At 36.6% G+C, this 23,321-nt stretch overlaps 1 protein-coding gene across 2 annotated transcripts in view; it reads right to left on the minus strand.

Moving 5' to 3' along the window:
- GPC6 (glypican 6) overlaps positions 1–23,321 on the minus strand; it is an 804,821-nt gene that overhangs the window by 340,577 nt on the left and 440,923 nt on the right. For both annotated transcript variants that reach the window (XM_014955517.1, XM_014955516.1), the window contains exon 3: positions 17,689–18,080. In XM_014955517.1, coding sequence (XP_014811003.1) covers positions 17,689–18,080 — 392 coding nt within the window. The remainder of the gene's footprint in view (positions 1–17,688; positions 18,081–23,321) is intronic.

Here is a 23,321-nt window from a genome sequence, read left to right on the forward strand (position 1 = left end):
GTGGGGCAGTTAATGGGGGTTTGTGTTCATGTTTTCAATTTGGTCAGTGGACTTCATTATTCTCTCCTTAGAGAGCTTTAATTTTACCTCCAGATTTGCAGGGGGAATACAGCATGATGAATCTAAAAAAAAAAAAAAGCTTTTTTTTAAAAAAAGCTACTTAATTAAGTACTTAATGTACGTGTGAGCAACAAGGAGAATGTGAGATACTGATCATGATAAAAACAGAAACCATATTACTCAATGAGTTTCACGGCTAGAACCACGTAGGCACTCTATGTCAGAACTCTAATCAGTATGTCTGATGAAATACCGTTGCAAGTTGTACAGGTTATGAGATTCAGGATGTTTTTCTAATGCTGATCAATTTCTATTTCTGTTGATGTCTTCATTACTCAATAGTGTTTGCGCACCACAATTTAAGAAATTATGTTTACCATCGACTTATTTACAGACTACATATTTTAATTGGATAATTGTATGCCTGAATAGTTAGCCATGTATTTAGATCCTTTATTGAAAAGCAAAATTCTTCAGCTGTTGACCAACTAACACCAGGTTCCTCACACAAATACTGTGATTAATTAATTTACAATTTACAAAACTGAGGGTTTCAAAGCATTTTCGGAAATACTACTTCCAATGAAGCAAAAATGATCTACTTTTCTGAAACATATTTAATGATATATTTTTTATTAGTCAGCTCTGCTAATGCATCAGAACACTGAACTCCATTGAAATTGTGTATTTGTTGCCTTTGAACCAGCTGATTTCTACAAAAAATCATTATCTTGATCTCTTCTCCTTTCAGAAATGATTTCTGTAATGACTAACTAATAAATACTAAATAAAATGTCATTAACAACTGTATTTAAGTTATTTAGTTAAGAGGGAGTAGGTAAATGTAATAATCCATAATAAAATCCTAAAGATCTCTAAGTTAATAGCTGCAAAATCCTATATTGCATGTTAATATTGATAGGCTTGGTTTTTTCCCACCTAATGTTGTGCACATAGCCAAAGAATCTAAAGGAAGAAAATATCAAAATATAATATAAAGGAGTTATCTTCTCCTCTACAGCTGGTAAAGAAAGACAGCAACATCTTGAGGTCAATTCATGTGACTAGAGATGGAACTGCTTTCTGAAGATGTTTATCTCTTAATTGCTTATTGTAGAAGTCTATAATAAATACACTCCAAACCTACATACCTTGGTTAACCTAATGTTATGATCATCTGAAATTCTTGTTTAATGAACCAGACTAGCTGAGCTAACCCAAGGGGCTTGCATGTTCGGAGAAATGTGATTCTGAACAAATCTCAAGCAAAATAAATAAGTTAGTAAAGGTCAGCTTTCATCTACAATTCCTAACTTCTTAGTTTAGTAAGGCTTCTGAGATGTTTTTTCCTCTGATGAAAAATAGACACTAAAACTTGTGTAAAGAGTATAAAACTTGTATAAGAGAAACACGAATGCATTTTTTTTTCCCGTTAGGGAAACAAAGATGTAAAAAGTCTTTCAATTTGTGCAATTATCTCTAGCTCAGAAAATAATTTTTGACATAACATAAAGTTTTAGCCCCTTGAGTGCATCGTTGAAAGTATTACTGGACTTAAAAATATATAAATTTACAAAATATAAAACTTTTTTTAAGTACTCTTAAGACCACCACATCATGAAGTAGGGTGACTGATAAGGGAGCAGAGAAGAGGCTATACAATCAAATAGTTCTTTTCCCCTCTTAGTATGGCCAGGTTAGTGTAGGCTGTTACTTCCAACTACAGCTCCTCTCTGAGCCTTGAGAAAAGGGGCTGAAATTACACAGCCTACCATCTCCACAACTTCTTGAGGCAGAAGAGATTTCTCTCATGGTAAATCAGTTTATACCTTTCTGACTACACCAGAACAGTCTGAAGTCAATCCTCTCATTAGCAAAACCACGTTTTGAGATGACACCCATTAAAATGCTCAGGCACATCCTGAAAATGGCTGTTTGTATTTACTGAGCCAGTAACTCCTTTGCCAGGTTCATTTCATACTCTGTAACAAAAAGGAAAACCCAGCTACCTATCAACTCTCAAAAAAAGCCCACATAGACTCAAAAAACACCCCTCAAAAAACCCTAATGAAAATTACGGTCCAAGGGCAAAAACAACCACTCCCCTTCTCCAAATTAATAATACTCAAAGGCAAATCTGCCTGAATAAATGGAACATAACTATCTGGGAACTACAAAATATCAAGGAAGAACTGTACTGATATTCAATTTTTAATATGTTGATATTCAACACATTTATCTGGACATTTTTGTAGTAGGGATATTTGCTTTAAATAATCTGACACTTGGAAAATAGCTCGGCTTTATTCTCACAAAATTACACCTGTTTTCAGATCCTACCAGCAGCAAAACCTACCATTTGAATATTGACAGCAGCAGTTCTTGGATGCTTTACACCTGATACCAGCCAATGTCTATTTCTGACCCATTCCACACAAAGTTAAGGGAAGGGAAGTGAGATTTTCACTTTCCCCTCCTCTTATTGCTTGCTGACCACCAGGCAACTGCTCAAAAATCCCCACCTTTACCTTGTGCCAAAAAGTCAGGAAATACCTTTGACAACAATCAGAACAAAATTAGTTTTATTGGGATATAGATTCCTGTCTTGGGAAAAGAGAATGTCGATAATATTAATGCTGACAAAAGCTTACACAAGCAGACTGAAATTTCTATAATCAGTCATTATCAACAGCTGTATGTTTCTTACCTATCATATTTGTAATTATGTTGAATGTCACTAGTTTAAAGATTCTTTTCCCTAATGATCGCTATGAAAATCAAATTGCAATTCTAAGTATGCATAGCAACTGAACTCTATAAATCATAGACTTCCTCTCCTCTGTCGTCCTGTCACCTTTTCTTTAATTTACAAGGTCTCCTTATTCAAATCATGAATAATCTACATATGCCTGGAGCATCAGATTAAAGAGTTAATTTTCCATTTCAGTTCAACAGTATTCCCACTTTTCATAGTCTAACCTCAGGAAATGAATTACGAAGCACCGCATTTTACATATAAAGGAAATTAAGGTTGATTCTGTCTTATTTTAATCTTGCAATCATCTGCAAAATTAGCTTGTGATCACTAGGATACTGTATACTAGGATGAATACAGGTTACACAAGAAGAAACTATAACTTTGAGTTTAATCAGATTTTTTTTTCATAAGAAATAACTGATCTATATTTATGTGGGAGGCAAAAAGTAACCTTCTGGGCTCTTAAGGAGTCTGTCATCACTATTCTTGACTTCTCTAATGAAATCCTAACAAGGATAAACAAATATCCACTAAAAAAGCCTTTTAAACATGTGAATTAGATGTTAATGTAAAAAAAATTTAAACGTTACAAGCAAAATCCACAGGTGTGTTTACTGCACTTGAGCAAAAAGGAAAGAAAAGAATATAAGACTTTTATTACAAATGTTGGCAAGAACACATTAGGTAATTCCCATCTTTCAGTGTAAAGGAAGTTTCATTAAGTACATGGGATGTCCACATTATCAGACAGTTTTATCCTGGACTAGTTACAGTCTGGTACAGTCTGGAACAGCCGCTAGTGGTTCTCCCTGTTCCCTTTCCTTCGCTGGAGAGAGGAAGTCAGCTCTAGAAAATGATCCAACCTGCACAAGATGCAATTTCCCCCTAGAAGTGCCTACTTTTCTTCAGGGACTGTAGAAACAGCATCAGGTCACTTTTTACTCAGTTACCTCAGACAAGTGCCTAACCTAGACAATATAGATTTCTTTTTATTAAATATGACTCATGAACTTAGCTTCCAAGAGCACCTTTCCTCTACTTTTTCCACATTAAGCATTCTTCTTCCTAGCAACTTCTCGACTAATTTATTATTCTCTGCACTATAAGACCTTAACTTTTCTTGCTAATAAACACATTTCTAAGCATTTTCATCTGCCAAAACTTCCATTCTTTTTCTCACAGCCATCCATTTGCCACTTTCACGTTAAACATAGCATCATATTTGAGTATCTTAGAGCATTTAGGAAACATTTTACTTCTGAAGCTTTTTGGATCATGCTGCAAATACATGTAGGTAAAAGCATATTCCTGAAAAATGGCTCCATTAGAATGCATTTGTTTATTATCACTGTTTTTAAAGGATGTCAACTTGACAGAATAGCAGGTGCAAGTTCTTTCTTACTGATAAAAATGAGCAAGAAAGTGTTGCTTCAGCTTTGACCCAAAAAGAAAAAACTAAAGCTCCAGAAGTTAAATCTACCCTGTACAGAAAACCTAAAGTAATTTTCTGTACCTGTTGACTGAATGTTTTCCTCTGTATCCAGATTGCCTTCAAAGAGACTGGACTAAAGAGTGTTGTCTGTGATCTTTGTACATACATATCAACATTTCACATAGTGCAATAAATATCCATTGGACAGTAAGTACATGTAGTCATTACAATCTCAAATAGCAAAATTTGTATGCTATTAACCTGCAGTTAGATTGTGTGCCCATATACATATACAAACTCTACTCCTCTCTTTCTATTTGTATGCTGAAACACAGGTGTGTGGACATCAACAAGTATTAATTTGTGCAAAGGATGACAGTCTAATTCACCTCTCTAACACGAGTTCTCCAAATACTTTTGTTCCCAACATGGCACTCTGTGAATCCATAAGTGTGTCTGTGTGTGCATGTGTATGCAAGAATGAGTGTGCACACAGGACAAGAGAAAAAGTGTTGAAATAGATTATCACTTGATTAAGCAGTAAGCTCATTCATTTTATGGAGATCTAATCTTTCCTTGATAGGTACTTACTCCTCCTACTAAGGAGCAATACGCAGTCATCAGAAAAAGAATTTTGATTGAAAAAAAAAGAAAATAATTCAATACATTTAGTTAACACATTTTTTTCTTCCACCAAGTGACAGTCTGTTCTATGTCATATCTTAGCCAGCAGTAAGAATACCTTAGTGCTTTACACACCCCACTGCGTAGGTCCTACCTCACTACATCAGCACTATTAATACAATATATCTGTCAAGGCTTATTAAAATTCTTTTTGATGTGTATCTTGGCTCATAAACCTCCACACTGTATTGATACTGCCTAAGGGAATGTCCTTGTAGCACTGAATCTCTGCAAATGGGATGATAAAAGAGAAATATTCAAAACTTTAAAAAGTTTGGTCTCTAGCAGAGCTTTCTCTTCCAACACCTCTTTTGAAGAGTATTTTGTGTTCTCACTCTACAGCTATTGTTCAAAAAATGGTTTACAGAATATTTTAACTCATAGAGAAAAAACTTTCTTATAAATAAATAATTGATGCATAAAAAGCAGATGATGTATCTCAACCCATTTTCATAGACATACACTTTTCAGTGCTTCGTATACATGCTGTGCATGTACAGGGAGCCTCAAGTAGCAGACAAATGCTGGAAGCCAGTTCACTCGCTAGAGTGAGCAAGAATTTAGCAAGTCAGCTGGAGAAGTGACTCTTGTTCATGTTCTTCTTCATGTATGTAATCTCTTCCACTTTTCGCAATTAATTTCCACGGGGCACAAGAACTGTCCTTGGGGATTGCAAACACTGTGCTGCCCAGGTTGGAACACATGATGCTGTACTCTAGAAGCACAGTAAACTTTTACAGTGTATTTAAACTAAATCACATGGGTGAAATTTCACCGATGATTTTATGTGAACTTAACTACATATGCTAATAGTCTACAAAAATGTTACCTGTGTTAACTCGCAGTGCTGTTCTTATGCCTTTAAACGGTCATTTCTTGATTGAAAATCTGTTATTCCACCCAAATTTCCTCAGCAATAAGTCCCCATCAGTAAGTTCTTCAGTCTCCTTGCAAAGGCCTTTACCTTAATAAACTTTTTGTTTAATACCTGATTTTATACAGATCTGAACAATCAGACCCTAATCAAGTTCAGATTGAAGTCAATGACTAAGGTACTTTTTACTGATTCAAGAGGGAAAGTGGGAGGAAGGAGAGGAAGGCACAGACAGAATCTTAAATACAGAATTGACTTTTAGGTATAAAAATGTACACTGTACTGATGTATGTACATTCACAGTGCTTCAGTACTAGGGTAAATCTGGAAGACATTTCTCTCAGAAACAGTTTTGGGGAATGAGACTGAAAATAAAATATGGCCACAGGTTTCTTTCTTTGGGGTTAGGGTAAAAATTAGACAGTTGAGCTATTTCGGGTTTAGCATTTACCTCCCCTGCTCCCCACACCCTCTTTTTTTATTTTTAATAAACTTTGTTGTATATTTTTTTTTCCACATTTTTGACACTTTTAGAAAAATCCTGTAACTAAATATAAAAGACTGTAAAATAAAATGGAGGGAAAAGTATAGTAGTAGAGATTGGCAGCCAGCTTTGTCTGTTAGCTTTGGAGACTCCAGAGCACGAATTAATCTGCGAACATCCTTCACCCAAAATTTTAACTCTGATTTAAGTGAAAAACTGAATTGCATTCATTTCTACTTGGTACAATCTGTCTCACTTTTGACACATTGTATTTCAATACAATGAATTATGTAACAATAAAAAGGTTGCATTGAATTAAGAGATTTCTTTAACCTCATACCTATGGCCAGCAAACATCCTGAGGGCTTCCAAAAGAACTTCAGTATTGAGGATCAGTGTGGAAGTTTCTGACAGCAGTTTGTCCTGTGGTTTGGTTTTTATATGTTTTTCTTGAAAAGCAGATGTGCACTGTTCTTTACAAACACATGTGTGATGATGAAAGAAACACAGGTGCTTATCTTTCCTACAAAAATACATCTTACGCATGGTGGATAGGTTGCCAGGAGCTTTCTGAACATCTTTCCATTCTGTCTTCCTATACTCTATGGGGTAGCAGGTTACTCCCTTGAAGTTTACCTTAAGATCTCTGGAACTAAAGGCTGCAGTGTGCCTCGAGCTGTCTGTGCTGGATTTCAAACTAACTGTTAAAATAGCCATTCCTTACCCAAAGAAATGTCAGCGTAAATTCAGAGGTAACACTTAAATTGGAAGAAAGCTGATTTTTTTTTCATTCAGGGTATCCTTTGCATACTAGTGTACGCAATTAAATTATTGTTTCAAATAAACAATGAATTGACTGGTGCTCTAATACTAATATAGTCAGTTAATAAGAATAGATTTACCCTGAAGAAATTAGACGTGTAGGTGCCTCTAACAGTTCCTTCTTCCACTGGGAAATAGGCAAGTACCAAAGGCAGATCAGTGGCCAGATCCAAAAAAGAACACAGCGATCTGACAGGTAAAATTGCAAACATGACAAAAGGCTACCAGTTTGGGGTGTGGAGTTCACAAGGGGGAGTTTGTCATCTAATATGTGTTTGGATATCAGCATAGTGAAGAGGGAGAGTTAGGCACTGATGGCCACATCTATATGGGTGAGAATTAAGTCAGACTTAATTCTAACTCACTGTTCTGTCAACACTGAAGGCCATAGGCTAAAAGAAGATGGTGACTGAGCTGAGAAGCTTTTCCTTATATGTTTCCACGGCTCCTAGGCCTGGTTTGAGTTCATAGAGCTTAGATGCCACAGATCAAAGTTGGTCAATTATTGCATTCCCCAGACAGAGAAGACTAAGTGTTTAGATCCATATGCATTCACTTGGTTTGGGTCATGTCTGAAAAACAGGGTTCATAGCAGCCATCACAGCCTGCCATAACATCATAGCGAGTGGCGGTATTATTGAGCTAGCAAATTGCTGAAGAGAAGAATGCAGCTTTTGATTTCTCTCTTTCTTGTACTTAAACACTGAAGGCAACTTTTGTGAAATTCAAATCCATATCTTTGGTGACTCAGGCTTCCTTCTACCAACCAGATGCATAAAACCTCAATTTAAAGTACAACAACTAGATCAGTGTCTTCTGCCGTGGAGAGATCGGCTAATGCTTTGGCATAACAACTCAGCATGCAGAGCACTTAGTCAGAAAATGCAAATTAAGTGTAGTATCCCTGCTTATCTTTGTCAGCTTCCCAGATATTGCCTTATACATGCTTGGTTTTGGATCCATGGATAATGCCAACATATGGGCATGAATGCAAGAATCATGGATGAAAAGTACAAAAGGCACGTGTAGATGTAATTCAACTCTATTGCTTTGTGATACTGAAAATCATGTAAGAGGGGGTGAAGTGGGGAGTCTGTACATGCTTCCCGAATAAGTCCAGTAGTTTCTCCAGTGGCACATTCATGTAAAATTGATAAACATTCTGAAATAAAAGACCAGAAGTCAAATTTGCACAGTACTGGGACAGGCCTGAATGTCAGAATGTCACTTTTAAAAGAAAAAACATTTTCAAGAATACGGAGGCTGTTCACACGCTAAAACTGTGCTGAGGTACTGGGGAAAGGCAAAACCTTGTACGCCAGATGGTAAAGGTTGGCAAACCATTATGAAGGACAAGCAGGCACTTTTTGTTTTAAAATCCTCTCTCTATACACTTAGTTTCTGCTCTTGGCCATGTAATGGTGACAGATATGTATAGGTGAGATCAACTAAATCCTCCTGATCTTATTGAAAGCTCTACTTTCCTACCGTTTTCCCTGCTACATTTAGTTTTTACCCAATAAATGAATTCTTCCTAAGGACTTTAAAAAAAGAAAGAGAAAGGACAAGTAGGAAAACAGAAGAAGAAGAAAGATCAACGGAAACTTAAACATGTGGACTGAAAAAAAAGACATTTTCTCTTCAGAAAAGATCATGGAAAAAAGCTCGGCAAGCTTTTGGCATAAAAATCTCCAATAAGAAGCAGACACTGGAGAGCCCTGGAACAGGCTGCCCAGGGAGGTTGTGGAGTCCCCTTCTTTGGAGATTTTCAAGACCCACCTGGATGCAGTCCTGAGTAACATGCTCTGACAAGCTCTAGGCAATCCTGCTTCAGCAGGGGAGTTGGACTACATGATCTCTATGGTCCCTTCCAACTCTAAAAATTCAGTGAAATTCAGTGAAATGGGGGTAAGTATAAAATTTTACAGATGACCAGAACTGTTATTTTCCTGACAATGAAATGATTCATTTTGTATTGCTATAGTCATACTATCTTTTATTTTTTTGACATTTATTTTGAGATGTAAGACTTCAGCAGAAAATGAAGTCAACTGTCACTGACTTCTGAATAACTGATAATTGAACTTAGATCCACATAATTGGTTTCAGATTTCATTATTTTAAAGTCTCAAAGAAATTTGACTTTTTCAATGTATTGCTGATGACTTTGTTGACTATAACACTTAAGTAGATAGGAATTTAAATTCCAGTTAGTATTTCTGATGAGTTTTAGGTAACTCAGATATTTTCTTGACTAATGTTTTCTGTAGAAACCTGAAGGCAGAACCTATTAGTTTTTGTGCTTCTGGCTCACATGTGGAAGAAAATGAATTGTTTTTATCAAATAGTGACTGGAAAACAGTGTCTCCATAGGCTGACTGTGAAACAGGATGAAGACAATCTGTAAAAAGGGTTATTCTAAAAAGTCAGCATGTTGCAAGATGATATAGATCTCCTTGCATTGCTTAACCTTCAGACTTTTTAATCTTCTTATTTCCATTTGATTCTTCTGAATTTCTTTTATTTTCCTATGCTAAAGCAGCAAAAATGTAAAACCTGCTGTAAGATTAATTACAGAAAAGGTCTAAATCTAGCAGGGTCAGCAAGCTTCTAGGTGAGCTAAGCTTCTTCACCATTAGTTTTATCATTACATGTTTGTGTATCATGACATGCATTAAGATGCAACCTTTGTTCTAGGAATTCCTCTGAAAAAGTTCTACATTTTCTCTTTACATAGCTTCTGCAGGTGCCATATGAACATCTTTTATAGGTGGCAAATACAGCTGGTATGAAAACTTTGAAGGATTGTGTGTAGAATGTGCTTTGCAGCAATCCTAAAGAAAACCTTGATTTGAATGATTATTTTTATAATGTGTCATGGCAGTGTTTAATGACATTGTTAAACTGAAATACTTTCATTTTGGTTCTTAATATATAGATAGAATTTTCATGTAGAGCTGAACTAAAGGGTATTTTCTGTGCCATAGGCATTTTAAAAAAATAAACATACACTGAGCAAAAGCCCTGTAATCCAAAGCTCTTTGCTTATGAATGATACAAAGAATCCAGGAAGAGAAGATCACTGCAAATACTGAGATGTGAAGGAGTACACAGTAGGAATAAACAAGACTAAATATCTTACTGGGCAGTAAGACTCAGTTAAACTCAGGTTATTAAGGTCAATACAAAGCTAGCTGAATTAAATTTCAGGACCTAAGAAATGGAGAGGCTGGGCTGGATTATATCTGGCAATTCTAATAGACAGGGCAAGGACCATGGCTTTCGCAGACCTCCTACCTCCATTTTCCTTTTGTTGGAGTCACTGTTTCATTTTAGGCCTTTTCTCCTGAGCTGCTCTTCTGGGACATCTGATGTTCCAGTGCACAGAAAGTGGAAAACAGATCAGTGCACCTGCAGTAAGTCTGGCATATCTGGAAGGCATCTGATTTATTTTCTCATGAAATGTCTGCAAATTAACTGGATCAGTTTATGTCCCTTTTCTTTCCAAGAAAGGAGGAAAGATTTCCTGCATAGCTGAAGAACTTCAATTCCAAGGATGCTGCCCACAAAGCACTCCAGTGTAGATACCCCTCACTCTTGCTTCTATGCCATAGGCATCTCTGAGCCCTGAAACTCCCCATGCTGGACAATCGCTGGACTCCCTGCCTGAGGAACACCAGGGGACAGGAAGAAGAGAAAAAAAGAATGTGGCCCATTCACAGCATATTATGATGCAGTTCTTGGAAAGATACACTAATTCAGTTAAAACTCAAAACAAAAATGACAGAAAAAAACCTTAAAACAACAGACACAGAAGCAATCATAAAAGCTATGCTTGCTCAGCTGGGCTGTTCCTAAACTAACAATTTGAACTAAGGATTAAAGTTTTGTGAAAACCAAGTCTTTTTTAGATCTCCTTTCCCTCTGTGACTTTAACAAGCCAAATCTCTTCAGCCAATGAAATTAAAATACACAGGTCATGTAGCTCTTGATCTGTCACACCCTGCAAATCACATTTTGCAGCACTAAAGTACTATTTGTTTTGGCTTCTAATTACCTAACTTATCAGCATGTCATATTTCTCCTTCCTCCCTACAATAATTACATTTTGAATCAGTGTGACATTCAATATTGACCTTTATTTATGGCTCTCACAAACTGTTGAATGTTAATTTATAAACCATGAAAAATAGAGTTTGTAAGAATATTGATTCAGTGTATTAGAAAAACAGTGGCCTGGCATTCTGTGAGTAAAAGTAATCACAGGCAATTACTAGAGACTGCTTTTCACTACTAATCTTGGGTTTAACCTTATAATTGTATTACCTAATTTGTTTCACTTTGTCCATATATCACCAGATTCCTAATAAGAAGTCTAATATTAACATAATTTAATAATATTCAGGGGAAAAATGGTTTTAATTGGTTTAAAAAGAAGGAGACTTATAGCCTATACCATGCAACGAGAAAAGTACTGTAACATCCTTTTTTATTTTCCAATAAATGATAATTAATATTTAAATGTATTAATGAAATAAATTCTTAGTGCCTGGGTCACAAATCTTCGATGTTGATGCCACTAACAAAATCACTAACTGCTCCTAATGATGCCCCTGAGCTAAGATTCACTTTACTCTTGGTATAAAATCTACTTTCATTGCCAGTAGCATGAATTTGCAAGTGTGAAAGGCAAAGTTAAACTAAGAACAATGTTTCTTGTCATTATCCCAGTATATAATGGGAAGAAAGTGGCCAAATTCAGAAAAAAAAAAACACCTCACAAAACAGCCAGACTTAGAGAAAAGCAAAACTATCAAACAATAACTAAAACCCTAGACCTGTGTAAATAAAAGTACTCCGCACTCACATGCTGTTCCTAGTGAGCCAGATTCAGTGCAAGAACCAATGAAGATGTAACTGTCTCCCTGGGATTAAATTAGAGCTCTGAGCAGCAGTGGGTAATGACAGCTGGCTAACGACTGTGCTTTTGGGTAGGACTGACCAGTCATCATTATTTGTTTGTTGTTTTTTTTTTCCTACTAAACTCATACGTTCTCAATGTGAATTTACCCAGGCTAAACCATGAAATCAACACAAGTCAGGTTTATGAAGCTATGCTTACAAAACATTAAGAAAAAGTGCTTTTTTTTCCCCTATAACTTTCAATTAAAAGTATATAGAAAGAAAATGTTTCCAGGAAAAATATTCTTTGGGTGGAATTCTATCCTGATGGGATAACGCCCTGTTAGTGAAACAGTACTGCCTGTACCAACTAGTACAGCATTCTTGGCAAATTTGTTTCCAGTTAGGGATTTAGACTGTATTTTGAAATACCCTTTGTTTCGGTCTTAATCTTTTAGTGGAAACTAGTTCTGTTTTCTATAATCTGTGTTTGATCCAGAACTCCTCCTTTCTTTAAAGAAAAAAATTCTCAAGAACATCAAGTTTTATAATTGTGCTAATTCAGTTATGATTATATTTAGGAAAAGTATTTCAGGAATCATAAGCTCCTATGGAAGTCATAAAGACCACTCCTTTTTTAAAAATTTTATTTTAATTTAAAAGTAAATTTTAAAATATTTCTTTAATTTTAATTGCTTTATCTTCCTAATTCTTTTTCTGCTTACATTTTCCACCACTCAGTAATAGCTCAAAGAGAGTATTATGATCACTGAGAATGTGTTTTTAAAGTCAGAGAGAATAACTTAGCATTATTTTCTTGTAAATTATCCAGAGCTCAGATGTAGTAAAAGATGAACACGAAAAATATGCATACATTTTTTCTCTCACATTATTGGAAGTCACAGCTGGCAGCAAATTCAGAAATATTTTCAGTAGTTTCTGCAGTTTAACATTAAATACTAGATCACAGCTGCTCAGGAAGGTTTGTTTTGTGTTTTTATTTTGTTTTATTTTGTTGTTTTTTTCTCCAGGAATAAGCTGAGAAAAAGAAAATGCCTTTAAAACCATTGACATTTAAATATGCTATATTTTTTATGGGAAAAGATAAAGAATAGCAAAATATTTTCCCCATTAAATGTTAACAAAGCAGAAAAGCCTATTGTACAGGTTTTTAGGATCTGAAAAAGTAGTAGAAAAACAGGTAATAGAAAATGTTACCAATTATTTCTAAGCCTGTAGCTCAGAAAGTCCATAAATATCTACTAGCTATAGCTTAAGAAAGTATACTAGATGAGAAGCTCTGCTGCTGTACTGGCCTTTACACTACTGGGCATTGAGGTAAAAATCATCTAAACAGATTTCTGCTGTGCCTGAAATGGCAGTTCTTATGTGATATATTGAATATTATGTATTGAAGCTGTGTCAAGGGAAGTTCAGGTTGGACATTAGGAAAAGGTTCTTCACTGAGAGCGTGATCAGTCACTGGAACAGGCTCCCCAGGGAAATGGTCACGGCACCAAGCCTGCCAGATTTTAAGGGGGGTCTGGATGATGGTTTTAGTCATATGGTTTAGTTTCAGGTAGTCCTGTAAGGGGTAGGGAGTTGGACTCAATGATCCTTATAGATCCCTTCCAACTTGAGACAGTCTAAGATTCTATGATTTTTCTATAGTAATGAATAAACAGTTTTCATTTTTCTCACTTTCTTAGTCTTAGAATATAATTGCATTTTGTTCATATACTTACACAGCTTTACGAAGCATATATAGAATTACGTGAGCTGAAGTCTACTCAAGCCAGTAGAAATACACTGCATTGAGTGGAGATTTAACAAGCCCTTAGGAAACGTAGACTGACAAGTTTCTAATGCATTAGTGTGAGAAATAAAAAGATTTTAAAATCTCTGAAAACCGAAAAGTCAAATTGGACTTTGAGATTATGAAAACACTGTTCAATTAAAGCTGCACAACCTCAGGTGGATGGAACCAACTATTGAAATATAATAGAGAAATTAGAAAAAATACAAACTCCCCCCCCCTATCCTAACTGCCCTCCCACCCATTTATCTAAATGGGACTTATCTAAATTATAATCTCACTGAATAAGCAAATAGCAAACCACTATTGAATGACGAAAATGTCTGGGATATATTGCCTATTTTGAGTGTGCTTCAGTGGGCACTTTGTTGGAAAGAGTGGGCAGTGTAACTCTTTTGCAAGGAATACACTGACTGCATCACTTGCAGTCAATATCGACTTTACACCCTCTCTGATGAGAAAGTATGTATCCCTGACATTAGGTAGGGAATAAATCCTTCTGAGTGTGTGACTCACCAGCTCCTTTACGGAAATGGGCAGAAGAGGAGATGAAAGTAAATTAAAGGCCCAAAGGAGATGTTGTTACCAACTTTCTCATTAATAAAGCTCTTTCTCACAGTGTTTAAGGTGCAAGATCAACTTTTTTCTCTGTGAGTAGCCTTTGAGAGTGGCAGTTCAGTGAGATAATGGGTCCAAAAATAGAAAGCAAAAAATCTTTTTAGGTTGTGATGTTGCAGCGATGGGATCCCCCCCTGTTCCCAGCCAGTGCAGACAATGGACAAAGATTTCTGTAAAAGAACTGCAAAAGTTCATCTTTCATTTTCTCTTTTTTTTTTCTCTTTTCTCTTGACTTACCCAGATGTGGCATTCTTATCACAAAATATCTCAACATTAGAGAACAATGAAGATTAAATTCATGCTGAATCTGGATGAATTCCAAAATAGCAACAAAAAATATTTACCTGCCTCCTTTTTTGGTTGCAAAGTTATGTGCTAACTCTAAGGAATGGTTGCAGTCCTTTAAAATGATATTTAAAGAAAAGGCTTTGTCATTTTCTGCAGTAGGTAGACCAGCACAAAAATCCACAGTAATGATATGATCATGAAAATTTGGATCCTAGACTAATCACAGCCTTTCCACAGGATATTTATTAGTCTTGAACATTTGGTGTCTCTTGGGGTTCTTTGCATCTGCCTCACCATGCTGCGTGTGACACAAAGTCCCTAAAACCAGCAATTGTTTACCATTTGCTGTGGGTACGAATATAGCCACTGAGATTTTAATACCAAAGTCAATCTTGCAACCAAAGAATATTCTACATTTAAGTAAAAATGTTTATTTTATTAATCTTTTAATATCATCGTAGGATAATTTGAGTTGGAAGTGCACTCAAGAGATCTCCAGTCTAACTTGTTTCTCAAAGTAAGGTCAGCTCTGAACTCAGACTAGCATGACCTGACCGTGTCAAAGGGCTTTGTACAATCAAGACCTCCATGGATGAAGCCTGCGCAGGCTCTCTGGGCAACAGATCCACTGCTTGGTCATCCTCATGGTGAAGCGTCTCCTTATATCCCGTCTGAACTGGCCCTGGTTTCAGCTCATGCCCGTTATGTCCCACCATGCCCCACTGTAAAGAGCTTTGCTGCATCTCCTCGATGACCTCCCTACAGGCACCAGGAGCTGCTGCTAGGTGCCCCTGCAGTCACCTCTTCTCCAGGATGAACAAGCCCCAGTCCCACAGCCTTTCCTCACAGGGCAAGTGCTCCAGTCCTGACCATGCTGGTGGTCTCCACTGAACTCCCTTCAGTTTGTCAATGTCTTTCTTCTACGGGAGGGGCCCAAACCTGAACACAGTATTCTAGATGTAGTCTAATAGAGTGTCACGATTTACACATATATATAAAGCAAAGAACCTGTACAGTATCTTGCACCAACCACCATGCACTTTTAAAGATTTTAAAGTGCTGCTTTCATGTTAAAAGAAAAAAAAAAACAAACAGAAGCATTACTGAGCTATCGTTATCATCTTCAAGTGATACTACAAAAAAGTTCACTTTATTACTGAGCTAGTAGTCCTCATTATAGGATCACAGGATCTTTTAGCAATCTTGTGATAAGCCCTATTCTTGAAAGGGCTTATGTGCCAAAAACCCTGCAGATGAGAAGAAAACATCTCCTGGGTATGTGAGAGCAGAGAGACCGGCACATTCTCTACATTCATGTACAAACACAGGAAAAGCTACATCTCAGCAGATGATTCATACCTCTCTGGGATTCACAAATTACACATCTGTTACATGAATTATGTAGCTTACTCCTTGCAGTATGATCCAGTTGATGAAGCAAGACCTAATGTCTATTGGCAACAGTGACATCAGAGCTCAGCACTTTCACTTAAAACCTGACCCACGGGGGACATCACCATTCTTCAGAGGAAATCTGGGGCTGAAGATACATGCATCCTGCACACTCGGAGGCTAAACAGCTCTGCCTGCCTCCAACCAGACTAGGAGGGCTGGAATTTCATGCCAATGCTCTGCCACTGTTCAGAAAGGACTGCAAGAACTGGCAGTGCCAGAAAAAAAGGAAGGCAACCCTGTAGACCAAGAATGCACTTGGGAGGAAGAAGCCTTGATTGTAGCTGGGTAACCAGGATCAAATATTTTGTTCACTGACTTTTAAGTGCAAAATGGCCCTTTCCTCCCATGCAGTCCCCTAGGCATAAAATCAGGCCCTCACTTGTTGACTACTACTCTGGCTTCATGGCTTCTGAATTTGTAATTGCAAAATATCACATCATACAGGCTAAAAAAAGTTTAGAAGCCTCATCCTGGGCGCTTGAATTGCAGTCTACTGTATTGGCTGTACCTCTACGTCACCTCCCGGTTGTGGTTTAAATGAAGCAAGAGAGCCAGTCCACTTAATGAAAAGGAATGGCTTAAGCTTGTAAATGCAGGAAGTATTGCAAGGGGCAAACATCAAAATCATGCACATGCTTATTGAACAGAAGTGAGTATTTGGGCATTTTCTAGTAGATCTCACTAGAGCACTTCAGGATTCAGAATACATTTAAGGTCTAAATACACTACAGACAAGGACTGAAATAACCAGATCACAGAACAAGCATCTATTTGGAACAGCAATTCAGAAAAATACACCTGAGTTTGAAACACTGTGGAAGGGAAAGTAATTCAAGCACATTTCCGATACCCAGATGGCTTATTTTTGTGTGTGCGTGTTTTTTTTTTTTCTTATGTAGTTTTAATTATGTGCAGCCCTCAAGGATTATAATAATCATAAATATTTTCATAGATAAATAATTAAAAGTAAAATAAATGTGAGTCAAACCATCCTTTGGGAAACCTCAAGCTCTGGAGGTGTCACTATTCATCTATTTTCTCATCAAAAACATGACTAGACATTTCTAACAAAATCCATCACCCAGTTGTATGATGAATGAATGCTGAGGGCTGTACTGCCCTAATGAAAAGCAGCATAAATTTGCTTGAAACATTTAAATTCTGATCATAATCATCATCTTTATATATGTAGCCAGTTTTGAATTACTAATGGCAATCACTACTATGCTATAACATTGATGTATATTGGTATTTCATTGTGTCCTAAGCAAAGAGAAATGCTTTCCAGTCAGTATCACCTTAATATCTCCACAAGGAATTAAAAACAACTGTCGCCCCTATTTATAAACTTTGGATGGGTAAACCAGTAGACATAAAAAAACAACCAGCTGAACAACCCCCCGGCATGATAAAAAATAAGGTGCACAATCAGATTTCAATTGTCTAGCAAGTTTGAAACACATTCAAGCTTAAAAAACCCCTGATTTTAGATTACCTTGGATACTCTGTTTGCAACCTCTCTGCCTACTGTCAGCCCCTGAACAAAGGTCCGTGCAGCAATGAACGCTCTAGTCACTTGAACCTTCAGCTTCCTGGGTACATCTCCAAACGGCTTCAGCTGGTCTGTGTATTTGCTTACACACTCCAAGTAGTCCTCAGTGAAATGGTACTGGGGGTTTATGAGCTGGAACATCCGCTCCAGCAGCCGAGCCCAGAAATCGTTCAGCATTTCCTCCAAGTTGACGTTGCCTCCCGTGTAATACCGCTTCAGCTCTGTGAAGAGGTCCTGGAACACCTCAGAGTTTTGCATGTACAGCATGCCATATGTCCGGACAAACATGTCGTTTAAGGATCTTTCTGCATTCTCCAGAAGTTCTCGGAAAAATTCTGCAGGGAAAACAAGCAGCTGTTAACAATATATTAGTAAGATATGAAGGGTTTTCCTATGTTACCATTAGTAAGGTTTGTCTTAATATGTTGTTACCACAGTGCTTTTCTAGTGAAATTATTCTATTTGATAGGAAATAACTTTATTTAGAGGTAAGAAAAAACAGACTATAACCTGAATTCCCCAACAAGGTACAAAGATGTAGAACTTATAACACTGAACAAGAAAAACCCATTTAAAAGAACTTTAGTGAGGGTAGTACCACTCCTTCTTTGTGTACTATTTGAATGTAACAATCCCTGTCCCTTGCAATATCCACCATAGCCAGTATACTAAATCTTCTAAGCTAAAAGCAAAGTTATTAATATGATGATTTAACTGAAAATTTAATTATTTTAAAATAGCTAGATAATGATAAGTTCCATTTTGCTAAAGTTTTCAAAATGTAGAAGAATGCCAAGGAAATAAATCTGAAAACTTATTTGCAAATATGCTTGAACAGAACTTAAAAAAGACCTAAGTGGAAATGAGCAGAATCCCTCTTAAAAGCATTACCTGTCTAATACTAAGAAAATGTTAGTATTTTCAATAATTTGCTACTCTACTAAAGAGCAGTACTAAAACCCTCCACAGTCATGTAATAGCCAGCCTATTAATGCCATTTTGTGCTAGTTGTTGGTTTTGAAACAGACTTTATGCTTTTTTGAAAATATTTTAAAAAAGAAAAATCTTTTAGGATTGGGGCCTACAAGAAAGCTAGAGAGGGAATTTTTACAAGGGCATATAGTGATAGGATGAGGAATAATGGCTTCAAACTTGAAGAGAGTAGATTTAGATTAGATATCAGGAAGAAATTTCTCATTCTGATGGTGGTGAGACACTGGAACAGGTTGCACAGAGATGCCCTGTCCCTGGAAAGGTTCATGACCAGGCTGGATGGGGCTTTGAGCAATATGGTCTACTGGGAGGTGTCCCTGTCCAGGCCAGTGGGTTTGGAAGTAAATTACCTTTTAGATCCCTTCCAACCTAAACCATTCTATGATTCTAAGATTTCAGACTTACTGCTTCTGTGCCTTTTATCTACCCAGGCCCAAACTACAACGTGTTTGTAATTTTGGCTTGTGGAATTTATTCTTACTGGAAAACAAGCCCAGTGGAAATATGCATCATGTGGGAGTTAAAGCATCTTAACAGAGTTAAGATCCTTTAACTCCCACATGATGCTTAGGTTTTCCCAAAAAATTCACTGACCGTGTGCAGTGTTTCTTTAAACACATCTGACAAAAGGAGGCCTAGCTTCTCCTGGTTTTTAGAAGACCCCATCTTCCTACAGGGTGCATTTGTCAAGTTTCTTAAACCTCCTTTGGAAAAGAGTTCAGTGACTCCTGTGGCTTGTAAATGGAGCATCACAGACGGCAAGGCAGAGATGGCAACGCCTTTGGCAAAACACATATATTTGCTGCGATTAAATGATTCGCACTGATGCAGGAATCATCATGCAGCCAACTCTGGGATACCAGATTCTAAATATGTGGTCATTGCCCAGAGACACATCTGCGTGTGCCAACTGCAGAGACCTGCTGACTTCTTACAGTCTTGGCTAATGCTATAATGTGAATACTTGTAACATAGGGCCCTGCTGTGGCTACAGTGACTCATAAAAATGTAGAAACACTCCAATGCTGAAGACAGGATGGCAGTTAAGACTATGTAAGAAAAAATCTACCCTAAATTTGAGGATTTGCAACTGTGATCAGCTCAAAGCAGAATTCACTGAACATTGTGGACCAGTTGCAAGGACTCAATAAGAAAAGAGGCTCTTTTTTTTGGAAGAAATTGTGCAGAGCTGCAGTCTTTGATCTTCCAGATAACTGCAAAGGGGTTATAATGAAAATGTACACACAGAAGACTGAGTATGCGTCAAAGCACTTATTAAAGAGAAAATATATTCTAATAAATGTATAGATGTCTAAACTGTCATTAAAAGCACACCTCTTCATATGGAATAAATTCCACCTGGAAAATAGTATGCTCATGCCAAATAGTTTATGTCAGGGAAAAAAAATATCAAAAAAACCCCACCAAAAAACCACAAAACCCACAACCAAAAAGAAACCCCTGCTATTCTTTATTGCCAAATAGAATAAGATGAGGTCCACAACATACAATTTTCTCTGTGGTTTTTCCAAATTATCCACTAATTCTGAGAAAGCAGTTTTAGAAAAAAAGCAAAACAAAGGTGTTATTCAGCCCTAACTATGACCTGGTGGTATCCTTGATGTCTGGATCATCCTGATTACTATTTTATACATTCAACATTTCTTCTTCTAAAATGATGTATACCAGCTATACTGCTGAATACATCTAGCTCTCTAGTCACACAATCTGAAAGGTAAAAAGATGGCGAAGAACTTGGGACTCAAATGAAAATTTGTTTTAAGGTTGAAGCCAGGCTTTCAGACCTGTGCAATTGGGAATGGCAACTGGGAAAGACAACCATGAAAGCAGTGAATCCAAGCACCTCGACTTCTCACCCATAAGGCTCTGTATGCTGAGGGGCTGCTGTAAGCCATTCACATGCCAGGTCCTCCCAGTCCATAGCTATTCTGGGGATCCCACTGCTTATGTTAAAATATCATGCCAGTCACAGCAAAGCATAACTGAGTTTGCTGACAGAATCCTGTCTGAGATTGTTAGACTATTATTTCTTTGTGTAAGGGTAATATATAGCAATTTCACAGTCAGTTTGTTGAAAACCAACCAAACTTTTCAGGGAGGGGTAGACATGATGCTTGTACATGCTTGTACATGCTTGTACAAAATCTGGCACGATGTGGTCCATGGTCGTTGCCACCTTTATTTATACTGTGGTACAAACATTATCAGTAACTCCACAAACTTAAATTTCATGCTAGTCTAAATGTGACAGTATACATATGCATTTGTTAGAAAAGCTAATGGCCTCTAAATAGCAGTATATTTATTTAATTTTCAGTCTTCTTATAGGTCTCTACAGCTCTTTGAAAGCTATTGCTTAGAGAAAGTCATTATGCTATTAGAAAGCTAAACTGCTGAGTTTTGATACAAAAGACAGTTAGTTTAAGAGAGCTATCTGCATCAGTAACCCTATGCAGGATCAGGATAATAAAGCAGCAATAACTACGAAATTGGGTATCTTCTTTTCAGTTCCAGACAGAAAGAGAGCTCCCTTGTTATACTAATTAGAATAATTCTCAATCAACTCCTGTCCAACAAAATGAATGCTGCTGTGAAAGATCACTTGCTTTTTTTAGTCCACAAACCTTCCATAGATCAAGAAGATCATCCGCTTTGCAATGCTTATGTACAGAAACAATCCTGGCATAACTGGGCACTTGTTCATTTACGTCAAGAGAAACTGTACTTCCTTCCACAAAGGTTGATTTTTTCCCATGGTCTTCACAGTAATTTAAAGATTTTATGTTCATTGCAAGGATGATATTTCATCAAGTTGCAGGTAGCTTTTGAAAAATAATGTAATATTTCAGCTCAAAGCTAAAGACCAAAGATGAGACAGACATTAGTCTTGTTGCTTAATGTGCTTCTAGAAGGCACTCTAGCACTAGGGTGGGAGAGGAGAATCTATATGAGACAGAGCTGCACAGTGTTTTAAAATATATATCTTGTGAATTTTTTTGCTGCCAAAATAGGCTGTCATGAGCAGTGTTAATGCTGGAAATATTTTTTCCTAATTTTAAGTGGTGATTCATTTATATGACAGAATATGTCCTGAGTACGTCTTATGTTGCAAGCACGGTTTTATACAGCTTTCATTTATATAGCCAGAGGGTCTCAGGAAGCCTGTTCAGTTCTGCTTATGAGGTATATGGAAAGAATAAGGTCTAAGCCACGCTGAGCTACTGAGAAGGGGGAAAGAAGAGTGCTATTTCATACCATTATATGCTCTATACAGGTTTAAAGGATGGATTTTTCAGTTAATGGGTAACACAAGCTAGTTTTCATTTTTGAACATTATTTGTACATTTAGGATGCAATATTGATAACAATAGTCTACAAATTGTTATTAAACATTTTGTCTATTATAAGACACCACAATTACAAACTGAAAGGATACATTGCATTGCTAGAGTCTCTTACTGAATGGTTGGTACTGCGCCTAGATTAAAAATAAGGTCTTGTTAGCTTTCACACTACCTTGTCAATTAAAAGCTGACTTCCTCACTCTATTTTAACATAGGTAATCTAGTGTCATAATGCATTCGAGCTGGGAGCTAGCCTAATTCCAAAGTGATGACTAGTTGTTGCCATATGTCAGTGTAACGGGACTGGGGATAATATTGCAGCATGACATGATGTAATAACTGCCTTCAGCAAGATATAATCACAACCATCTAGAGGCAATTATTAGATAAACAAAGTTTTATTATGTTGGAGCTGTTGTTCTATGATCATTCCTAACATGAAAAATTCCCTTTTATTTTCTTTTCCATCTTCAATTTAAACAAAACCAGCACCTGACTGTAAGACAAGATGCAAAGGTAGAGACAATATGTTGTCTGATTCCCAAATGCTCAAGCTTTAAGACCAAAAAAAATTTTCATTTAATCACCATATAAATTATCAATTAATTAATTGCCAATTACCATTCAGCTTTCCTTTTCAGCAGAGCTTGAGATCTGAATGTTGCACTATGGTGCATCTGATACATTTTCACTGCTCTATTTCTGTCTTTCTTTCTTTGCTCATTAAGTCATTCATGAAAAAAAATATTTTGGTGAACTTTTGATCTTTTTTCAGGACTCTTGCAAAGGCTTTTATTTTTTTTTTTTATTTTTTTTTTTTTTTTTTTCCCACAATGGTATCAATTAGTGAAAACTGTGATTTATGTCAAGGAAACTCAAGTGAAATTAATCTCTGTGGTTTCTATGCTTTTTCATTTTCCAACTGCTTTTTTGTAAAGTTTTCTAGAGACTGTGTTCTAACAATAACTATCCTTAAAAAACAAAAAGAACTCAATTTAACTTCTTGATTGAGAAAAAATTGCTGTAAGGAGAATACTTACAGCAGATGATTTTTTTTCCTTATATTTGACATTACATTCAAATTTGTATTCAAGAGTGAACAAATCATATGCATAAGGCTACCGGTGTATTGGTATTACTTTTTAGTCAGCCTGAATAATTTTTAAATTCCCTTATAGCTTTTGCCTTTAGAAATGGTAAACGGTCACAACTGGGAAA

Source organism: Calidris pugnax, unplaced genomic scaffold (genome assembly GCF_001431845.1).
Source record: "Calidris pugnax isolate Ruff unplaced genomic scaffold, ASM143184v1 scaffold153, whole genome shotgun sequence".
NCBI classification, from domain to species: domain Eukaryota; kingdom Metazoa; phylum Chordata; class Aves; order Charadriiformes; family Scolopacidae; genus Calidris; species Calidris pugnax.